Source organism: Mesoplodon mirus (genome assembly GCF_964341445.2).
Source record: "Mesoplodon mirus genome assembly, chromosome: 15".
NCBI classification, from domain to species: domain Eukaryota; kingdom Metazoa; phylum Chordata; class Mammalia; order Artiodactyla; family Ziphiidae; genus Mesoplodon; species Mesoplodon mirus.
Window position 1 is genome coordinate 42,614,399 of NC_138991.1, and position 24,220 is coordinate 42,638,618.

General features: G+C 35.7%; 1 protein-coding gene across 2 annotated transcripts in view; it reads left to right on the forward strand.

Moving 5' to 3' along the window:
* The window catches only part of SEPTIN14 (septin 14), a gene marked incomplete at both ends in the record, with an annotated part of 568,759 nt that overhangs the window by 529,399 nt on the left and 15,140 nt on the right, over positions 1-24,220 (forward strand). For both annotated transcript variants that reach the window (XM_082645134.1, XM_082645135.1), the window contains 6 exons: positions 3,595-3,715; positions 4,100-4,295; positions 9,579-9,765; positions 13,758-13,919; positions 19,689-19,785; positions 21,069-21,237. In XM_082645134.1, coding sequence (XP_082501260.1) covers positions 3,595-3,715; positions 4,100-4,295; positions 9,579-9,765; positions 13,758-13,919; positions 19,689-19,785; positions 21,069-21,237 — 932 coding nt within the window. The remainder of the gene's footprint in view (positions 1-3,594; positions 3,716-4,099; positions 4,296-9,578; positions 9,766-13,757; positions 13,920-19,688; positions 19,786-21,068; positions 21,238-24,220) is intronic.

Below are 24,220 nucleotides of genomic sequence, written 5' to 3' on the forward strand. Positions count from 1 at the left end.
TATTCAAAATAGTTATGCTAAAAACATGATATAGTAAACCTATTTTACTCTTACTACTGAACTCAATTAAGAGTCCCATATCAGGGTGATTCAGGAAGGGGTAGGCATGTAGAAATGAACATGAAATTGGAATATGAAGAACAGTAATCTCAGAGTTAATAATTTTGATGCTCAAATATGCAACATTTGGCCAGTAGGTGCCATTTAAACAGATTCTCCTGTGCTTTTAAAATTGCATTTGAATATATATGGGGTGAAAGAACATCTTAATATTAATGGTTTTTCCAATGTGTAAACATAATATATATTTCCATTTATTTAGTTCAATCTTAATCGCTCTTATCATTCTTTTGTAGTTTTCAGTGTAAATGTCTTACATATCATTATGATACTTGATATTATTTCTATCATTTTGAATTAATCAAGACTTGTTTTGTGGCTTAATATATGATCTACCTTAGAAAATATTCTGTGTGCACCTGAGAAAAATGTGTAGTAGGCAGCTGTTAGATGGAACTTTCTGTATATGCCTATTAGGCCCATTCAGTCTATTGCATTGTTCACATCTGCTGTTTCCTTATTGGTTCTCCATCTGGATGATGTATCATTGTTGAGAGTGGGGTATTCAAGTCCCCAGCTACTATTGCATTGCTATTTCTTTCTCCTTTTAGTTCTGCTAGTATTCGCTTTACATATTTAGGTACTGAGTGCATATTTATAATAAATACATCTTCTCGATAGGTTGTCCTCTTTATAATTATAACCTAGTCTATCTTGTCTGAAATAGGTATAGCTGCCTTTGCTTTATTTTGGTAACCATTTGCTTGAAATATCTTTCTCCATCCCTTTACTCTCAGTCTATTGTGTTCTTAAAGTTATTCTCATGTAGGCAGCATATCATTTGATTTTTTAAAATCCATTCAACCTTCTATGATCTTTTATTGGAGAATGAATTCACTTACCTTTAAAACAATTATTGATAGGTAAGGACTTACTATTGCCATTTTGTTAATTATTTCTGATTGTTTTGTAATTGCTTTGTTCTTTACTTGTTATCTTGCTGTCTTCCTTTGTGATTTGATGACTTTTTTGGTGGTATGCTTTGACTCCTAGATCATCATCTTTCGTGTATCTAAAATTACCTATCACTTCATCCACTAAACTCATTTTTTCTGTAGATTCTTATACATGTTCATAATAGTTATAGTATTTGTCTGCCAATTCCAATATCCTCATTGTTTGGGTATTTCTATTGATTGTGTTGTTCCTTGGCTATGAGACAGACTTTTTTCTGCTTCTTCAAATCTAGTAATTTTGATTATGCATTGAGCATTGTGGATGGTATTGTAGAAAGTCTGAATTCTATTATTATATTTCTCTAAAGAGTATTGAATTTTGTTTTAGCAGGCAGTTAGATTATTGGCAAGTCATTTGGACCCTGTTGAGTCATGATACTCTTTGTAAAGATGGATTTATCTGGGCTTCCCTGGTGGCACAGTGGTTGAGAGTCCACCTGCCGATGCAGGGGACACGGGTTCATGCTCCGGTCCGGGAAGATCCCACATGCCGCGAAGCGGCTGGGTCCGTGAGCCATGGCCGCTGAGCCTGCGCGTCCGGAGCCTGTGCTTCACAATGGGAAAGGCCACAACAGTGAGAGGACCATGTACCGGAAAAAAAAAAAAAAAAAAAAAGATGGGTTTATCTTAGTTATACCCTTTGACTTGGGAGTAACCCTTTGACTTAGAACATAATCCTAAATCCTATAGCAAGTCCTTTTACAAATTTAAATAAAAAGTCCAAAATGTTTATCTAAAGTGTTGACCAAACTTATCTATCTTGGAAGAAATGTAAACTCCAAACTCTGTCTCCTTGGGTCTTCCCAGGACCACTGCTGAAATGCCAGCTTAGCACTTTTGGAATGCGAACTCTTCTCTCCATTGCCACTGAGCTCTTTGTAGTCTTGTCTGCACGTGCAGAGTTAGACTCAGCCAAGTGTTCTAAAGTTTGCAGATTTGAGGGCTTCCCTGGTGGCGCAGTGGTTGAGAATCTGCCTGCCGATGCAGGGGTACACGGGTTCGTGCCCCGGTCCGGGAAGATCCCACATGCCGCGGAGCGGCTGGGCCCGTGAGCCATGGCCGCTGAGCCTTCGCGTCCGGAGCCTGTGCTCCGCAACGGGAGAGGCCACCACAGTGAGAGGCCCGCGTACCGCAAAAAAAAATAAAAAATAAAAATAAAGTTTGCAGATTTGGATCTCCCCAATGCTTGCTCTTCCAGCATTTCTTTCTCAATATCCCAGTATTTTGGCAGCCCAACTTCTGACCTTAGACTTCCCAGCTCAAGATTGTCACTCTGCTTGAGCTCTGCTTCCCAAGTTTCTCATTTACTGGGGAGTCACTTCAAGGGAATATATGGATAAACCTAGTTTCACCTCTTATGCTAACCTTATTTCCAGCGTGATTTATTCTTGTTTCTGCATCCTTTTCTTTCCCTCCCAGTGCCTTCAAACAGTCTTTTTTTTTTTTTTTTTTTTGGCCGCACCATGTGGATTGAGGGATCTTAGTTCCCCGACCAGGGATTGAACCTGGGCCACGGGCATGAAAGCCCGGAATCCTAACCACTAGGCCACCAGGGAACTCCCCAAACAGTTGTTTCTAATTGATGTAAGGAAAGATAAAATGCTATAAGTTACTCTATCACCAAAAGCTACGAGTGTACACACAATTTCACACTTTACTTTTTTAACTTAATATTTTCATGTATTTTTCAATTTATTAAAGCATTTTTCATAAATATCTTTAAAAATGACTTAAGAATGCCCCATTGTGTGCGTGAAAAAATACATTATCATTTACTTGGATATTCTATTTCAGGGAGTCATATATTTGGATGTTAGATAACTACAGTGAACACTTTTCTGCATAAAGCATTTGTGAAATTTTCTAGTTGTTTGGGAGAGATTTCTAGGGGTGAAATTAGTGTAGATTGTTAAGCATTCTTTGAATTATTTTTCCACCTTTTAAAAATAATCAGTTGGTAAATTTATGTATAATATTGTTGGATTTCTAGTTTTCTAGGTTGGTATTATTAGCAATGGATTCCTTTAACAATTTGATATAACACAAGTTCTCAGCGGGCATATAACAAATTTGGAGTCTAAGTTTTTAGGTGCTTTTTAAAAAATTCAAATTAACTTTGATTTCCTTACATATATTAACATATATTGGGTTTCCTGAATATAGTACCACACTGAAACAGAGTGAAAGAATGTTGTTTCCTTTTTTTCTATAAAAATATTTTATTATTGTATAGTAACACACTAGGCTTTCTTGTGGTATTTCTTTAATTTCCTACTTTAAATTTAGAAACATAGTTTGAGTGTGATTCAGAGATAGAGTCACTATTTATAAAAATGATGACAAAAATCTGTGTGTCTGGATAAAGATTTCTCTTCTCACAAATTTACTTCATTTGCATCTTATCTGAGGTATGATGATCAAATGATAATCAATTCCATTTCTTTGACATATTATTATAGTCATATTTTCAAATGATATTTTCTATTCTAATTAATGTATTTTTGTTTTTTTCTCTAAGCAAAAAGAAGATAATATCCGTTGCTTAACTATGGTTGGTCATTTTGGTTTTGATTGTTTGCCTCATCAACTGGTGAACAAATCTGTTCAACAAGGGTTCATTTTTAATATTCTCTGTGTGGGTAAGTGCCAAACCCCTCACATGAATTATTTCCTAATTTTCCTAAATGCTCATTTCAACTTATCTTAAGCAGCATAACACTGGTGCTGTTAATTTAAGACTACGTCTTCATGTTTGTATTGGTTTGTATCTTCTTAGTCATGTTACTTAGACATTTTTTTCTTTAAGTGTTTCAGTGCTCTTCAAAATCTGATATAGCTTTGTGTATATTATCTTTCTATATTATGTAATGATGGAGGGAGTCAAGAGTAGCATGTATACTTTCAAGGATATTTAGTTCAGTTGTCTTTAAAGTGTTTGGGACCCTTTAAACCTTCCTAGAGGGTCAGGGTGTTACTTCTTCTCAGACATCTTATGCCCCTATGATGTATCTATGTTTATACAGGGGAAACTGGGATTGGAAAATCAACATTGATCGACACACTGTTCAATACTAATTTGAAAGACAAAAAATCCTCACATTTTTACCCAAATGTTGGACTTAAAATTCAGACATATGAACTTCAGGAAAGCAATATTCAATTGAATTTAACTGTTGTGAAAACAGTGGGGTATGGTGATCAAATAAACAAGGAAGCCAGGTGAGTGGTTTTTTATTTTAATTTAAAAATTATTCTAATTTCAAGGAACTTACTTTCTTTCTCCATGTATTAAAAAGTAATAGTCTTTTAGAATATATATATATATGTATATATACATGTACATATATATATATAATGGAGTCACTTTGCTGTACAGCAGAAATTAACACAACATTGTAAATCAACTATATTTCAATTAAAAAATAATAAAATGGGTCTACTGTAATAGATGGCATGCAGTTGGATTTTTTTTATAAATCCATTCAACCACTCTATGTCTTTTGATTGGAGAGTTTACTCCATTCAAGTAACTATTATATATAGTATATAGTAATACATATAAGTAATTATTGATAGGGAATGACTTATATTGTTATTTTGTTAAATGTTTTGTGTCTATCTTGTAGTTCTTTTATTTCTCTTCTCCTCTTTCTTTTTAACTTCTTTGTATTTTGTTGATTTTTGTACTAATATGTTTGATTCCTTTCTCTTTTTCTTTTGTTTACCTTTAATAGGTATTTTCTGTGTGGTTATTATGAGGCTTCCATAAAGCATCTTACAGTTATAACAGTCTACTTTAAGCTGATAACAACTTCAATCACATGCAAAAATTTTACCCTTTTACCTGTCCTTCACTTTGTTTTGATATCAAACTTTACATATTTTTTTTCTTTTTTTTTTTTTTGCTGTATGAGGGCCTCTCACTGTTGGGGCCTCTCCCGTTGCGGAGCACAGGCTCCGGACACGCAGGCTCAGCGGCCATGGCTCACGGGCCCAGCCGCTCTGCGGCATGTGGGATCTTCCAGGACTGGGGCACGAACCTGTGTCCCCTGCATCGGCAGGTGGACTCTCAACCACTGCGCCACCAGGGAAGCCCCAAACTTTACATATTTTTATGTTGTGTATCCATTAAAAGATTTTTGTATTTATAGTTATTTGTAATACTCTTTTTCTTTTAACTTTTGTGCTACAGGTAAAAGTGATTTACATACCATTTTAATTACAGTATTACAGTATTCTCTATTTGTCTATATATTTACCTTTACCAGTGAGTTTCATATGCTTGTGTGCTTTTGTGTTACTGTTTAGTGTCCTTTTGTTTCAACTTGAAGAACTCCCTTTAGCATTTCTTTTCAGGCAGATCTAGTGGCATTTCTTTTAAGGCAGATTTAGTGGTGATGAACTTCCTCAGTATTTATTTGGGAAAGTTTTTGTTTTCCCTTCATTTTGGAAGGGCAGTTATGTTGGGTATAATATTCTTTGTTGGCGTGTTTTTTCTTTTTGTCACTTTGAATATATTATCCCATTCTTTTCTGGCCTGCAAATTTTATCCTGAGAAATCAGCTCATAGTCTTATGGGGGCTCCCTTATACATGATTTGCTGCTTTCAAAATTTACTTTTTGTCCTTGACTTTTGACAGTTTGAATATATTGTGTCTTGGTGGCTACTTCTTAGGGTTCATCTTATTTTGGGGTCTTCTGAGTTTCTTCAATCTTCTCTTCCATTTCCCTTTCCCAGATATGGGAAGTTTTCAGCAATTACTTCTTTAAATAAGCTTACTGCCCATTTCTCTCTCTCTCTTCTTCTAGGACTCTCATGATAGGCACGTTGGTTTGCTTGTTGCTTGATGGAGTCCCATAATTTCTTAAGGCTTTCTTCACCCTGTTTCAGTCTTTTTTTTCTTTTTGCTCCTCTGACTGGGCAATTTTAAATAACCTGTCTGAGTTTGCTGATTCTTTCTTCTGCCTCATCAAGTCATTCTTGGATCCCTCTAGTGGATTTTTAGTTCAGTTGTTCTATTCATCACCTTCAGAATCTCTGGTCTTTTGTGTTTTCATATGAGTTTTAGAACTGTTTTTTCTATTTCTATATTAAAAAAAAGCCACTGGGATTTGATAGGGATAGCATTGAATCTGTAGATTGCTTTGAGTATTATGGACATTTTAACAATATTAAATCTCCTTGAACATGCTATTTCTTTCCATTTACTTGTGTCTTCTTTAAATTCTTTCATTAATGTTTTATAGTTTTCAGTGTACAAATCTTTCACCTCTGGTTAATTTGATTCCTAAGTATTTTATTCTCTTTGATGCTACTATAAATGAAATTGCTTTCATGTCATCCATGAACAAAGATAATTCTTCTTTGCCAATTTGGATTTCATTTCTTTTTCTTCCTAACTGCTCTTGCTGGGTCCTCCAATACTATGTTGAATTGAAGTGGCACAAGTAGGCATACTTGACTTGTTCCTAATCTTAGGGGAAAGTCTTTCAGACTCTGCAATAGAGTACGATTTTAGCTGTGGGGTTTTCATATATAGTTTTCTATCATGTTGAGAAAGGTTACTTTTATTCCTAGTTTATTAAGTGTTTTCTTCTATCATGAAATGGTATTGACTTATGTCAAATGTCTTTTTTTGCAATTATTGAGATGATCATCTGTTTTTTTCCCTTTCATTCTATGAATGTGATGTATTACATTGATTGATGTTCATATGTTGAAACATCCTTGCATTTTAGGAATAAATCCCACTTATTTGTGGTGATATTCCTTTTACTGTACTGATGAATTTCCTTTGCTAATATTTAATAGGGGATTTTTGCATTAATATTCATGAGGGATATTGGTGTATATTGGTGTATTTTCTTTTCTTTTAGTGTTTTAGTATGACTCTGGCATCAGGATAATGCTGGCCTCATAGCATGAGTCAGGACATAGTCCCTCCTCATCAATTTTTAGAGGAGTTTGCTGTTAATTCTTCTTTATATGTTTGGTAGAATTCACCAACAAAGCCATCTGTCATGGAATTTTATTTATGTAGAATTTAAAAATTACAGATTCAATACCTATAGTAGTTATAGATATATTCAGATTTTCTATTTTTTCATGAGTCAGGTTTTTTTTAATTAAAAAAATTTATTTTATTTATTTATTTTTGGCTGCATTGGGTCTTTGTTGCTGTGCACAGGCTTTCTCTAGCTGCAGCGAGTGAGGGCTACTCTTCATTGCGGTGCACGGGCTTCTCATTGCCGTGGCTTCTCTTGTTGCAGAGCACAGGCTCTATGTGTGTGGGCTTCAGTAGTTGTAGCACGTGAGCTCAGTCGTTGTGGCTCCCGGGCTCTAGAGTGCAGGCTCAGTAGTTGTGGTGCACGGGCTTAGTTGCTCCATGGAATGTGGGATCTTCCTGGACCAGGGCTCAAACCCATGTCCCCTGCATTGGCAGGCAGATTCTTAACCACTGCGCTACCAGGGAAGCCCGCATGAGTCAGTTTTGATCAGTTGTATATTTCCAGAAATTTATTCATTTCATATAGGTAATCCAATTTGTTGGCATATAATTGTTCATTGTATTCTCTAATAATCCTTTTTATTTCTGTATTATCAGTAGTAATGTCCCTATTTTCTTCTCTGATTTGTCTTTCAGGTAGCTCCACTGGTTAGAACATAAGTGCTAAACAATTTGAAAATAAGGTCTGCTCTGCTCCCCCCAGTGTGAGGGAGGAAACTGTGATTTGGGCTGTCACTTCTGTAATGCCAAGACCACGTCCATGACAAGGAGGTGGTGAAACAAGGGCAAATAAGAAATGCCACAAAACTTTTTTACTATTTGAAGGTGGCTTTTTCTTGATTGGGCATTTATTTGGTGCCTATAAATCTTTGACTATTTTCAAGAGCTCTGTTAAAGTTAATTCAAGTAGTTTTTGGATGTTTTTTAATTTTTTTGTGGAGGAGTGAGAGCTTGGGGCTTCCCGGTCCACCATTTTGTTCAAGATCTACTTGACTTCTTTCAGCCCAATTTTTCTTTTCTGTATAATTCATGGAACAGTATCTACCTCACATCATTGGGGCTTCATCAGTCATTGTCTATTTTTCTAACTAAAATTTAATGTTAGCTAGTTGTTAAGAATCTGTTTATCAAGGGTGTGGTCTTCATAAGCATTATTTCTCCTCCTACATATATAATGTTTGGCCTACCACATATTTCTGTGCCTCCCTTGTGGGTAGAGTTTTTTGTTTTGTTTTTGTTTTTTGCCTGTGTTCCTCTCCCTAATCTTCAGTGGCTTTCTACTAGTGCCCTCAGGCTGCAGTTTTGAAGCCTTTATCCCTGAAGGTTAAGACTTATTCCTTTGGAAGATAGGTCTGTTTGAAGTTTCAGCATTGACTGCTGTGGCCTTTCCCTCGCCAGCATCTTGGGGAAAATTTCTCAGGATTTTCCCTGATCTTCTCTATGATTCCCTAATATGGTTCCTGAAGTGTTTTATGCTCTCAGGCTAGCCCACTCTTGGATTTTAACAGTTAAAAATTCCTAGCTTAATGTTTTTACTGGGATATATAGTTTTCATTGACATGTATCTCAGGTAAGCAAATGATCAGTTACTGTTTTTCCCTGTACACCTCTCTTTGCCTCTAGATTTTCAGTAAGTTTCTTGTTCTATGACTTTATTTCTCTGATGGATTCAAGAAAAGTCATTGATTTTTCACTTTGCCCAGCTTTTTTCTTTTCTTTTTTTTTAATTGAAGTATAGTTGATTTACAATACTGTGTTAGTTTCAAGTGTACAGCAAGGTGATTCAGTTATATACATATTTTTTTCAGATTCTTTTCCATTATAGGTTATTATAAGATATTGAATATAGTTACCTGTGCAAACAACAAGTAAATCCTTGTTGTTTGTTGTAAGAATGAGAGCAATCATCTTTTTAGGGGGCAAAAGGAGAGACGTATTCACTGTCATGATGCTGATGGCACTCTTTTAAAATTTACATACAGTAAGACTCAATTTTTGTGGTGTATATTTCTGTAGGTTTTAAAAAATGCATAGAGTTTATACCCACCATCTTAGTTGTGACATAGAGCAGTTCTGTCACATCCAAAAATTCTCTAGTGCTTTAGTCTATTTATCCTTGTGCTGATACCATCCTGTATTAATTATTTTACTTCATACATAGTAAGACCTGATATATGAAGAATATATCTCCTTCATTTTTTTTCAGTATGTCTTGAGCATTCTTGGTTCTTTGCACTTATACATATGTATACATATAAAAAATTTGTTTTCTGATTTGAACTTCATTGAACTGATAGGTCATTTTTCCTTTTCTATAAACAAGAGGACTTTTTATTGCTTTGTAGCTGTTATCTTTGTAAGGACATGTTATGCACATTTTATCACTGTGGCAAACTAGTGAGTACACATATTAACTAGATATTAAATGGTAAAAATGCAGACATCAGATGATATTAATCTGTTATGCTAAATGTTTAAATAATCATTTTTTCAGCTACCAGCCAATAGTTGACTACATAGATGCTCAATTTGAGTCCTATCTTCAAGAAGAATTGAAAATTAAGCGTTCCTTTGTTGACTACCATGATTCCCGTATCCACGTGTGCCTTTACTTCATTTCACCTACAGGACATTCTCTGAAACCCCTTGATCTATTAACCATGAAGAACATTGACAGGAAGGTGCGTTTGGTAAATCTCTCAACCTATCAAGATTTGATACTTATTGTGAAATAATACAAATCTTGAAGGCATTTGCACACAGAGAACTTGTTATTTTGTAATATGTATATATATCACTTTTTTTGTTAATCTTTAAAGCATTTGTGTTCATTTCCTAGGGATTCCATTGCAAAATACCACAGACTTAGTGGTTTAAACAACAGAACTTAATTTTCCCACAATTCTGGAGGCTATAAGTTCAAGATCAAGGTGTCGCCAAGTTTCATTTTTTCTTTTTTTATCTTCCCCATATTCTAAGCCCGCCTTGTACTGTTGCCATCCATCCTTGTGGCAAGTTTTGGCTTCCTGCTCAATCCTTAGCCACCACATTGTGGCTTCTCCCACACCCCTCCACTGAAAGTGATCTCATTAAAATCACTAACGTGCTAATGTAGACAATGAAACTGCACACAGTGGATTCTGTATATTCATAGTTTTCTTGACCACATGATCAACTTTCCCTTTTGAAACACTTCACTCAGCTTTCACGGTGCCACACTCTTCTAGTTTTCCTACCTCTCCATCTTCTTTGCAGTCTCTTTTCCCTAAAGTCACATCCTAATTATTGAAATCTCAGTTTAGGGTTTCTTCTTTTCTCACTCCATTCAGGGGAATTGCATCTACTCTTTATTTTTTTTGTTGTTTTGTTTTTTCTTTTTTTAATTTTTATTATTAGTCTCTGCTTTACAACAAAGTGAATCAGTCATACATATACATCTGTTCCCACATACCCTCCCTCCTGCGTCTCCCTCCCTCCCACCCTCCCCATCCCACCCCTCCAGGCGGCCACAAAGCACCGAACCGATCCCCCCGCGCCACGGGGCCACCCCCCACCATCCATCAAGTTTCATTTTTTCTGAAACCTCTTTTTAGGTGGCAGATTGCCACTTTCTCACTGCGTCCTCACATGATCTTTCCTTTGTACACACAGCTGATGTCTCTGTGTGTCCAAGTTTCCCCTTTTTATGAGGGCACCAGTGGGCTTGGATTAGGGCCTATCTTCATGGCCTTATTTTGACTTAATCGCCTCTTTAAAGGTTCTATCTCCAAATACTTTGTGAGATACTGGGATTTAGGGCTTTAAGATATGTGTGAGGGAGAAGGGGGAGACATATTCAGCCCATAAGAGCATTTGATACATTTCAACCTTTCTTCCTTTCCAGAGAAATTTAAATAGAATGTGTATCAGTTAGGAAAATGAGACACAGGTTTTAAAAAATTTAATAAAATTTAAAATTTATCATGCTAAGTGAAGTAAGTCAGACAGAGAAAGGCAAATATCATATGATATCACTTCTATGCAGAATCTAAAAAAAAATTGATACAAATGAACTTACAAAATAGAAACAAACAGACTTAGAGAACAGAATTTATGGTTACCAGAGGAGAAGGGTTGGGAGGAGGGATAGATTGGGAGTCTGGGATTGACATGTACACACTGCTATATTTAAAATAGATAACCAACAAGGACCTACTGTATAGCACAGGGAACTCTGCTCAATATTCTGTAATTACCTAAATGGGAAAAGAATTTGAAAAAGAATAGATACATGTATGTGTATAAGTGAATCACTTTTCTGTACACCAGAAATAAACACAACATTGTTAATCAACTATGCTCCAATCTAAAATAAAAATTTTAAAAACTTAAAAAAAAAATTTTTTTAATTTAGGGGTTTGTGATTAAATCATAATTCAGATCATGGTCATTTACCTGTAGCTTTGAAATAGAATTTACTCTAGAGTACTATAAAATAATGCCATTAACGTTTACCTGGTACCACTGATGGTGTGAAACATGAAGATTTCATGATCCTGGCTACTGATTCTGTCAGAGAAAATTCAGAATATATATGATTTTTTTTTCCAACAGAGAGCAAATATACATATGAAAGAACTTGTCATGTCACGAGATTCTTTTCTGCATTCAGCCCTGGTAAAACATGCTGTCTTCAACTTTACTCAGTTGAAGGGAGGAAGAGTTCTAAAATTGCATTCCCTTTAACAAAGAAGGCCTGACCTTTGCTACGTATTGTTCAAACTGGAAAGAAATGCTGTACTTAATCTAAGTCACCAAGTAGTTGAAAGAAGTTAGATTTCTAGTTAAAATTAAGAGCTGTCTCAATTTCTCGATTAGTACTATATTCAATACTCAAGGACACACAGTTTTATTTTTAATTTTATGGGCAGCTGTAATCATCAAGTCATTTCCAGATACTGGAAGTTACTAATTTTTGCAAAGACCATTGCATAAAGGGTTGGGCAAGGGTGTGTGTCTGTCTGTTGTCTTCTCTTACAGGTTTCTCAGCTCTCCTTGCAATAAGTGACTTTTGTTCCTTAAATATGAACACCTGAGGAATTATTGACATGAAGTGTTTTCATTTCTCATGTGTTAATGATTTACTATCACTGGAGGATATCTTTTCCCAGCTTTCTCACTAATACAACCCAAGACATTTATGTTAGTCTTGAATCTACCATAGCAGTTGTCTGCTTTTTACTATGGAAGCTATTATTCAAGATTTTAAAATTAGACAAAATTTTGAACATCTACGTTATAATATTGAAGCCCTAGATTTTCACAGGATTTTTAAAAAATGTACTTTGAGGGGCTTCCCTGGTGGCGCAGTGGTTGAGAGTCTGCCTGCCGATGCAGGGGACACTGGTTCGTGCCCCGGTCCAGGAAGATCCCACATACCGCGGAGCGGCTGGGCCTGTGAGCCATGGCCGCTGAGCCTGCGCTTCCGGAGCCTGTGCTCCGCAACGAGAGAGGCCACAACAGTGAGAGGCCCGCATACTGCAAAAAAAAAAAAAAAAAAAAAAAATAGTACTTTGAGGAACCTAAAACAAAAGCAATAGACCTAAAACTGACTTTTATGCATTTCTACTAGATCACAGAACTTAACGTTGTGTAGCTATGATTTAACAGTAATGATTTATTTTAACAGTAATAAAACATATTTTGGAATTTTATATTGTTATTTTCTACAAAGTTTAATTATTAAGATGTAAGTTCATTGAGAAGGAATGATCATATTGTAGAGCTAGGAAGAAAATTTTATGTATAAAATTTCAACTTCAAATATGCAATGTGAAATCATTTCTTTTTACAACTTACAAATGGACTTTTTTGTTAGCAAGGTGCTATACACACATATATACACACTCAGCTTTTAAAGTATAGGAAAAAAAGAAGTCTACTATTTTTAGGTGGTCTTTGGAAAACACAAGCAGATCTACCTGCAAGGTCATCTAGGTAGAACAAGATTCTACCTAGAAAATGGGACAGTGATTAAGATGGATTTATGGAGAAGATGATGCAAATGAATGACAGGTAGAAGGACAAAGTTGATCTGTTCTATAATTTTGATGAAAGGTCTCTTCTGACTTTTTAATACTCAGTTGAATAAGAAATCAAATTGAGGGCTTCCCTGGTGGCGCAGTGGTTGAGAGTCCGCCTGCCAATGCAGGGGACACGGGTTCGTGCCCCGGTCCGGGAAGGTCCCACATGCCGCGGAGCGGCTGGGCCCGTGAGCCATGGCCGCTGAGCCTGCGCGTCTGGAGCCTGTGCTCCGCAACGAGAGAGGCCACAACAGCGAGAGGCCCGCGTACCACAAAAAAAAAAAAAAAAAAAAAGAAATCAAATTGATAATGAAATCAAATTGATCATACTTCATTTTGCTACTTACATTTTGCTAACTCCAGATGTGTCAGAAGTGTAAGAAAGTTTGAAAAGAGAAAGAAAATTGAGATTTCTAAACCTGAATTCTGATTAAAGATTAATCTTCAAAAGTACTGATGATTTTGGAAAGTAATTCTGTGAAGAAGTCATGACAGCCAGTGATTATCTAGTTACAAAAATTTATTGTCAGAGATTGAGGTTTTGACTGTAAATATAACAAATTAATAACAAATCTTCAATGGTGAGATTTTGTTTGCTTCTTTCTTAATAGGTGAACATTATACCACTGATTGCCAAAGCAGATACAATTTCTAAAAAAGATTTACAGAAATTTAAGTGTAAGATAATGAGTGAATTGATTAGTAATGGCATCCAGATATACCAGCTCCCAACAGATGATGAAGCTACCACGCACGTGAACACCTCAATGAATGTAAGCTTCTAACTACTGAATATCAGTTCTATTTGACAGGTGGGAATGAAAGTATAATTTATAAATAACAATATTAGTAATATAGTGTCACTTGTATCTGACAATGATACTATAAATAAGATTTTTTTCCCCCAAAAGCCAGTGTGGGAAAATGTTTCACTTTCTTGATTTTGAAAAATGTTTGCTGATAATCAATTCTTTTAAAAAGCATTTTATTGAGATATAGTTCACATACCATGTGACTCACCCATTAGAATATACAATTTAGTGAGTTTTAGTCTATTCACAATGTGTGCAACCATCACCACAACGAAATTTAGGACATTTTTATTTCTCAAAAAGAAATCCCATACTCTTCAGCTTTCTCACCTACTACCTGTCAGCCCTCCTCTCCACCAACGCTAGGAAACCACTAATCAACTTCTTTCTCTTCAGATTTCTCTGTCTGGACATGTCATATGAATGGAATTATATAATATTTGGTCTTTTCATGTTTTTATTGGCTATTAATATGTCTTCCCAAGAGAAAAATTTACTCAGACCCTTTGTCTATTTTTAATTGAGCTTTTGTCTTTTTATTATTGAGTTGTAAGAGTTCTTTATATATTCTGGATACAAGTTGCTTATGAGATACATGATTTGCAAATATTTCTCCCAATCTGTTGGTCTTTCCATTTTATTTTTGGTGTGCTTTGAAACACAAACTTTTCAATATTGATGAAGTCCAGTTTATTTATTTTTATTGTTACTTGTGCTTTTGATGTCATATCTAAGAATGTTTTGTCAAATCCAAGGTAATAAAGATTTACTTATAAGTTTTCTTCTAAGAGGTTTTAAAATTGTGGTAAAATACACATAACCTGAAATTTACCATCTTAAACCTTTTAAAGCTTACAGCTGAGTGGCATTATACGTTCACAATGTTGTGCTACTATCATCTATATCCATAGAACTCTTTTCATCTTCAAAAACTGAAGCTCTGTAATAAACAATAATTCCCCATTACTCTTTCCCTCAGCCCTATGAATTTGACTACTCAAAGTACTTCTCGTAGATGGAAATATGTAATATTTGCCCTTTTATACCTGTACAAATATTTATTTGAGTCCCTGCTTTCAATTCCCTTGGGTAATGCCAAGAAGTGGAATTGCTGGATTGTATGGTAATTCTACGTTTAATTTCTTGAGGAACCACCATACTGTTTTCCATAGTGGCTGCACTATTTTACATTCCCACCAAAAGTGTACAAGGATTCCAATTTATCCACATTCATACCAACACTTGTTACTTTCTGTTTTTTTTAATAATAGTTTATATTAATGGATGTGAGGTGGTATCTCATTGTGGTTTTGATTTGCATTTCCCTGATGATTAGTGATGTTGAGCATCTTTTCATGTGCCTGTTGGCCATCTGCATGTCTTCTTTGAAAAAATGTCTATTGAGGTCTTCTGCCCTTTTTAAAAATTGGGTTGTTTGCTTTTTTTTGATGTTGAGTTGTATGAGCTGTTTATATATTTTAGGTATTAACCCCTTATTAGATATATCATTTGCAAATATTTTTTTAATTCAGTAGGTTGTCTTTTCGTTTTGTTGATGGTTTCCTCTGATGTGCAAAAGGTTTTAAATTAAATTAGATCCCATTTGTTTATTTTTTTTGCTTTATTATTATTATTATTTTTTGCATTACACGGGCCTCTCACTGTTGTGGCCTCTCGTGTTGCGGAGCACAGGCTCCGGATATTTTTTTTTTGCTTTTGTATCCTCTGCCTGAGGGGAAAGATCCAAAAAAATATTGTGACCACTTATGTCAAAGAGTGTTCTATGTTCTCTTTTAGGAGTTTTATGGTTTCTGGTCTTACATTTAGGTCTTTAATCAATTTTGTGTTTATTTTTGTATATCTTATGAGAAAAGGTTCTAATTTCATTCCTTTACATGTAGCTGTGTATTTATCATGTAGTTATCCCAGCACCACTTATTGAAGAGAGTGTCTTTTCAGCATTGTATATTTTTCTCTCCTTTGTCATAGATAAATTGGCCATATGTGTGTAGTTTTATAACTGGGCTCTCTGTTTTGTTCCGTTGATCAAGATGTCTGTCTTTGTGCTAGTACCATACTATTTTGACACTATAGTTTTATAGTATAGTCTGAAGTCAGGGAGTGTGATACCTCCAGTTTTGTTCTTTTTTTTCAAGATCACTTTGGCTATTCAAGGACTTTTGTGGTACCATAGAATTTTATTATTATTTATTCTGGTTCTGTGGAAAATGTCATGTGTATTTTGATAGGGGTTGCATTAAACCTATGGGTTATCTTGGGTAGTATGGACATTTTAATATTATTAATTCTTCCAACCCATGATCGTGGTATATTTTTTTCGCTAATTGGTGTCATCTTCATATTCCTTCACCAACGTCTTATATTTTTCAGAGTATAGGCCTTTCACCTCCTCTTTTAAGCCAATTCTAGGTATTTTATTCATTTTGATGTGATTTTAAACAAGATTGTTTTCTTGCTTTCTCTTTTGATAGTTCATTATTAGTGTAGAGAAAAGCAACAGAAATCTGTATATTAACCTTTTTTTTTTTGCGGTACGCAGGCCTCTCACCGCCGCGGAGCACAGGCTCCAGACGCACAGGCCCAGTGGCCATGGCTCATGGGCCCAGCTGCTCCGCAGCATGTGGGATCCTCCCAGACCGGGGCACGAACCCGCGTCCCCTGCATCGGCAGGCGGACTCCGAACCACTGAGCCACCAGGGAAGCCCTATATTAACCTTTTTATGCAACTTTATTGAATTCATTTATTAGTTCCAGTAGTTTTTTGGTAGAGGCTTAAAAGTTTTCTGTATATAGTATCATGTCATCTGCAAATACTGACAGTTTTACTTCTTCCCTTCCAATTTGGATGCCTTTTATTTATTTTTGTTCTCTGACTGCTGTGGCTAGGACTTCCAATATTATGTTAAATAGAAGTGGTGACAGTGGGCATCCTTGTCTTGTTATTGATTTTAGAGGAAAAGCTTTCAGTTTTCAACATTAAGTATGATTTTACCTGTGGGTTTGTCATAAATGGCATCTATTATGTTGAGATGTGTTCCCTCTACACCAACACCAATGAGAGCTTTCATCATGAATGAATGTTGAATTTTGTCAAATGCGTTTTCTACAGTTACTGAGATGCAGATGAGATTTTATTCTTTGATTTGTTAATATGGTGTGTCACACTGATTGATTTGCAGATATTGAGCCATCCTTGCATCCCTGGAATAAATCAGACTTGATCATGGTTTATGATTCTTCTTATGTATTGTTGAATTTGGTTTCCTAATATTTTGTTGAGGATTTTTGTACCTATCATTTTCTTTCTTTCTTTCTTTCTTTCTTTTTTTTTTTTTGCTGTGTCTTTGGTTTTAGTATCAGGGTAATGGTAGAGTCATAGAATGAATTTGGGAGTGTTCCCTCTTCTTCAGTTTTTTGGAGTAGCTTGAGAAAGATAGGTATTAGCTCTTCTTTATATGTTTAGTAGAATTCCCATATGAGGCTGTCTGGTCCTGGATTTTTGTTTGCTAGGAGTTTTCTGATTACTGATTCAATTTCACTACTAAATATTGGTCTGTTCAGATTATATATTTCTTCCTGGTTCAGTTTTGGGAGATTATATTTTTCTAGGAATTTATCCATTTTTTCTAGGTTGTCCAATTTATTGGCTTATAATTATTCATAGTATTCTCTTATGATATTTTAATTTCTGTAATATTCATTGTAATTTCCCCTCTTTCACTTATTATTTTGTTTATTTGGGTCCTCTCTCTCTCTTTTTTTTAATCAGCCTGGCTAAAGGCTTGTCAGTTTTGTTTACCTTTTTAAAAAACAAGCTTTCCATGACCAGGGTCACAAAGATGGTTCAACATAAGCATATCAATCAATGTGATACACCATGTACACCATACAAAACCATATGATCATCTCAATAGATGCAGAAAAAAGCATTTGATAAAATTCAACATCCATTCATGATAAAAACCCTTATGAAAGTGGGTATAGAGGGAACGTATCTCAACATAATAAAAGCTATTTGGGCTTCCCTGGTGGTGCAGTGGTTGAGAGTCTGCTTGCCAATGCAGGGGACACAGGTTTATGACCCAGTCTGGGAAGATCCCACATGCCACGGAGCGGCTGGGCCCATGAGCCATGGCCCCTGAGCCTGCGCGTCCGGAGCCTGTGCTCCCGCAGCGGGAGAGACCACAACAGTGAGAGGCCTGCGTACCACACACAAAAAAGGTATTTATGACAGGCCCACAGCCAATATACTACTCAACAGTGAGAAGCTAAAGCCTTCCTGCTAAAATCTGGAACGAGACAAGGATGCGCACTTTCACCACTTCTATTCAACATAGTATTGGATGTTCTAGCCACAGCAATCAGACAGGAAAAAGAAATAAAAGGTATTCAAATTAGTAAGGAATAGGTAAAATTGTCATTATATGCAGGTGACATGATACTATATATATAAAACCCTAAAGACTCCACACAAAAACTACTAGAACTGATAAATGAATTCAGCAAGGTAGAAGGTTACAAGATTAACATACAGAAATCAGTTACCGTTCTTTTTTTTAACCCCAAATAGTTTATTTTATTTTGTTTTATACTTTATTGAAACATAGTTGATCTACAATGTTGTGTTAATTTCTGCTGTACAGCAAAGTGATTCAGTTGTATATATATATAAATATTCTTTTCCATGTTCTTTTCCATTATGGTTTATCACAGGATATTGAATATAGTTCCCTGTGCTATACAGTAAGATCTTGTTGTTTATCCATCCTATATATACTAGTTTGTATCTGCTAATCCCAAACTCCCATTCCTTCTCTCCCCCAATCCCCACCTCCCGGCAACCACAAGTCTGTTCTCTATGTCTGTGAGTCTGTTTCTGTTTCATAGATATGTACATTTGTGTCGTATAACTTTCAGTTATAAAATAAATAAGTCCTGGGGATGTGGTGTACAACATAGTGACTGTAGTTAATAGTACTGTATTGTATATTTGAAAGTTGCTAAGAGAGTAGATTCAAAAAGATCTCATCACAAGAAAAAAAATTGTAACTGTGTGGTGATGGATGTTAACTAGACTTACTGTGGTGGTCATTTTACGATATATACAAGTACCAAATCATTATGTTGTACATCAGAAACTAATATAATATGTCAATTATATCCCAATTAAAAAATATTTTTAAAAATATCATCTGAGAACAGATAGTTTTACTTATTCCTTTCTGATTTGCATTCCTTTTTTTCTTTTTAAATTTTCTTTTCCATTTTCTATATAGTAGTATTTATTAATATGCTTTATGTTATATTTCAATTAACTAATTATTAGAGTTTTCTTAATTTTGTCTTTTAGCTTTTATACTGGAGTTAAAAGTGATTTGCTTATTGTGTTTCAGGGTAAAGGTAATGTGAGAAAAAATATATGTCTACCAAAAACTGTTTTCTTTGTATTCCCCACGGTTCAATGCCTTGCTTTAGGCTGTACTCAGTAGGTAGTTTTCAATTGTGTGTATGATCTCGCACAAGTGCTTACAGAAATTAATTTGCACATATTTACTGTGAAGTCATAAAATCTGAGGCTGGATAAATCACTTGTTTGAATAAACTTATGATGATATTATTGTCTCTGTTGTTTCCATAACAGAAATAAGATTAACAGAGTAAGTCATATTGGTATAAGGAAACATGATTAAAATTGTACTTACTTTCTAGGGACTCTTACCTTTTGCTGTAGTAGGAAGTATGGATGAAGTGAAAGTTGGAAAAAGAATGGTCAGAGGACGTCAGTACCCTTGGGGAGTTTTACAAGGTAAATGTAACAAAGATGCACAGACTTGCTCTGGAATGATTATGCTTAAATATATATATAATTATAAAAATTATATAAAATATAACTATAAATATATAAAACAAAATATTTTACCTTGAGTCAATATTGGTAACTCTCGCTAAACAGCAAATTAATAGTTACTGATAAGGAGCACAGATTCTGTTTCATTTAAGATAATGCTTATTTTGATTGTAATCTATTCTCACGGGAGTTTTCTGGATGGTGCTTTAGGCAAAAATTCAGAAACTGAGCAGAACCTCCTCATTTCCCCCATCTGCCATATGCAGATTATCTCTCTATGCATAAACCATCACATTAAGAATGTTGGGAAGTTCTTTGAACAAAAGAACTCTGAACAACACAGAAGCATAAATATTGGTACTTGAAACATGTTATATAAGTTAATTGCTACCTAATTTATAAAGCATTTTAAAGTGGTCACTATAAAAAGGGATGGAAAAACGTTTTAAAAATAAAGTAATACAATTCATTTTGGGATAAATTATACCTAGACATTTATATTAGTTATCTAGCATCATGATGAGTTAGGATAGTGTAATAGCAGTCATTTACTGTCTGATTCGTATACTTGTGATACTAATTATTGGAGACTAGTTTCCAAATGTTATTTTCAGTTAATATATTACAAATTTTTAAATTTATGAAACGTACTTAAAAACAACATATTTTAATGAATATTACATTTGGTTACAATATCATACACAATGCACAAAGTATTGTGCTCAGTCTTTGGGATATGACAAACACAGTAGAGAGCCATGTGAATTTATTGAGTGATTTTGAAAATTGACTAATTCATTCTCATAAATATGGTGTATAAATATAGTTTAATAACTAAATCATGCATAGTTGTTAAGACCTTTATGTTAGCAGGATTTACTTTAATAAAATTATTTACTTTAGTGAAATTATATTATATTCTTTTTTAGTGCTCTGTAAAATACCTTGAGCATATTCATTTGAAAAATACTAACATAATTATTAATGAAAGTTTATGCCATCTACTAATATTACATGTTATTTCAGTGTTTCCTATTTATTCTTTGGCTAATAAATTTCAAGCAAATTTCCTGGTCTATAAATAAACTCTACCTATAATTGGTATGTACCATATAACCATAGTTACGTGGTTAAAAGAATTATAGCTATTAATCTGAACGATCTCTTGGCTCATTCAAGAATACTTAGAAAGTGATAGGGATTGATAATAAGCATTGTGGCTTTATTATTTTTCTGCCTAGTGGAAAATGAAAATCACTGTGACTTTGTTAAGCTCCGGGATGTTCTTCTTTATACAAACATGGAAGACTTGAAAGAACAAACCCACACTTGGCACTATGAACGTTATAGGTGCAGCAAACTTCAGAAAATGGGATTTACTGATGTGGGTCCAGACAACCAGCCAGTTAGGTGAGTGGAGATCTCGCTCAAACAAGATGACGGGTGACTTAGAAATCCCCTACAACGATGAGATATGATTATTTTGGAATGAGAATAGCTGTACTTCTCACATCCTAAATTTTGTGGTTTTTCATCATCTTCAGACTTAGATGGAGAGTTAGTAGGAGCAACATAATGCAAGGGCTCGTTTATATGCATCCAATATGTGTATGTGCTGAAATGTGTATCCAAAAGAAAAAGTAGATTTTATATGGAACAGAAGCTCAGGAAAGAGATGTGCAAATATTAGTAAAAATTGGTATAAGATGGCAAAGGATATTGAAAAGGATATTGAGGATTGGATGGAGGAAAGAGGAAAAGCAGCAGTGTAATGTCATGGCGTTGTCGAATCCAAGTTCATGTGCATGACACACAGTGAGGCCAAACAAACCGAAACATTGGAGTTTGGAGCAGAGAAAGGTTTATCGCAAGGACCTTGCAAGGAGAATGGGTTCATCCTCAAAAGACCTGAACTCTCTGATGGGTTTCAGGGAAGAAGTTTTTATAGGCAAAATTTGTGGGGGAGGGCTGTAGGGTGTGTAACCCTCCTCTGATTGGTTGATGGTGAGGTAACAGGGTGATGTTCAGTCATCAGCCTTCTGGTTCCTACCAGTCTGGGTCTACATGCTTGTGCTCAGCGTGAAATTATCATCCTCCACCTGGGTAGGCACGTTAGTTCCTGTAGAAGAACTCAAGAGATCTGTATCAGATTGTCATACACACACTCCCGCCTTTGCCCCAGGAGGAACCAGGTCCAGGACCCCATGCTGCACTATTGTTTCTTTCTGCCTTCCCTCACTCTCCTCCCAGTAACTGTTTGAATCTGCCCTTTGGAACTCAGGGAAGGTCTAGGAGGCAGAAAGCCTTTTTCCCACAAACAAGAAATGGGGTACACGGAAAGGCTTTTATGCCTGGGAGGTTCCCACAACATCCCACTCGGTTTCAATCTCCCCTTTTCTTTGATATTCCTCAGTCTTGTGGGGAACAGGTGTTGGACAAGAAAAGGAATAACATTTTGGATGGAGAGCTCAATCATAAACTTGGCAGAGGAACTAGGTTTTCGGCGGACTCAGTTTCAATGGAAGTCAAGTGAAAATAGTTTGAGAGTAGGTGTACTTAGCTATATTGAGGAGGAATAGGATTTGTACTGCAGAAGGATGACAGTGTAGAAAAATCCAGTTATATTAGTTACAGTACTTTGAAGGCAACCAGAATTGAACTGGCTATCTTAAATGCATCATATTTTGAAAGACGCCTGGTCTTATTTTAATTATTTTGAGAACCTCATAAATTAGATGTTTCCCCAAATTTTGTTGTCAAAAGATGTGAAGAAGTGTGATATAATAAAAAGTGGTAGGAGAAACAAAACATAATTTAAGTGTTTCAAAATGTGAGTACTTACTATATATACACTCTCTATACTTATATTCAATATGGCACCTCACTTTTTTACGTCTCATGATATAGAAATTTTCATTTCTATACATGAGAGAATATTGGTAAATGTCCTTATATGTGACATAACAATATATATATGTATTTTATTGAAGTATAGTTGATTTACAATGTTGTGTTAATTTCTGCTATATAGCAAAGTGATTCAGATATATATATAGATATAGATATATTCTTTTTCATATTCTTTTCCATTATGGTTTATCACAGGTTACTGAATATAGTTCCCTGTACTATACAGTAGGACCCTGTTGTTTATCCATTCTATATATAATAGTTTGCATCTGCTAATCCCAAACTCCCAGTCCATCCCTCCTCTCCCCCCTCCCCCTTGGCAACCACAAGTCTGTTCTCTATGTCTGGGAGTCTGTTTCTATTTCATAAGTTCATTTGTGTCATACTTTAGATTCCACATATAAGTGATACCATATGGTATTTGTCTTTCTCTTTTTGACTTACTTCACTTAGTATGATAATTTCTAGGTCCACCCATGTTGCTGCAAATGGCATTATTTCATTATTTTTTATGGCTGAGTAGTATTCCATTGTATATATATACTACCTCTTCTTTATCCATTCTTCTGTTAATGAACATTTAGGTTGTTTCCATGTCTTGGCTCTTGTGAATAGTGCTGTTATGAACACAAGGGTGCATGTATCCTTTTGAATTATAGTTTTGTCTGGATATATGCTCAGAAGTGGGATTGCTGGATCATATAGCAACACTATTTTCAGTTTTTTGAGGCACGTCCATACTGTTTTCCATAGTGGCTGTACCAATTTACTTTCCCACCAACAGTGTAGGAGGGTACGCTTTTCCCCATACCCTCCCCAGCCTTTGTTATTTGTAGATTTCTTTCTTTTTTTTTTTTTTTCGGTACGTGGGCCTCTCACTGTTGTGGCCTCTCCCGTTGCGGAGCACAGGCTCCGGACGCGCAGGCTCAGCAGCCATGGCTCACAGGCCCAGCCGCTCCATGGCATGTGGGATCCTTCCGGACCAGGGCACGAACCCGTGTCCCCTGTATCGGCAGGCGGACTCTCAACCACTGCGCCACCAGGGAGGCCCTGTAGATTTTTTTAATGATAGGTATTTTGACCGGTGTGAGGTGGTACCTCATTGAAGTTTTGATTTGCATTTCTCTAATAATTAGGGATGCTGAGCATCTTTTCATGTGCCTGTTGGCCATCTGTATATCTTCTTTTGGAGAAATGACTGTTTAGGTCTTCTGCCTGTTTTTCGATTGGGTTGTTTGGTTTTTTTTTTCCCCCCTTTTTGCAGTACGCGGGCCTCTCACTGCTGTGGCCTCTCCCGTTGTGGAGCGCAGGCTCAGCGGCCATGGCCCACAGGCCCAGCCGCTCTGCGGCATGCGGGATCCTCCCGGCCCGGGGCACGAACCCGTGTCCCCTGCATCGGCAGGCAGACTCTCAACAACCACGCCACCAGAGAAGCCCTGTTTGGTTTTTTTGTTGTTGAGTTGTATGAGCTACTTATATTAAT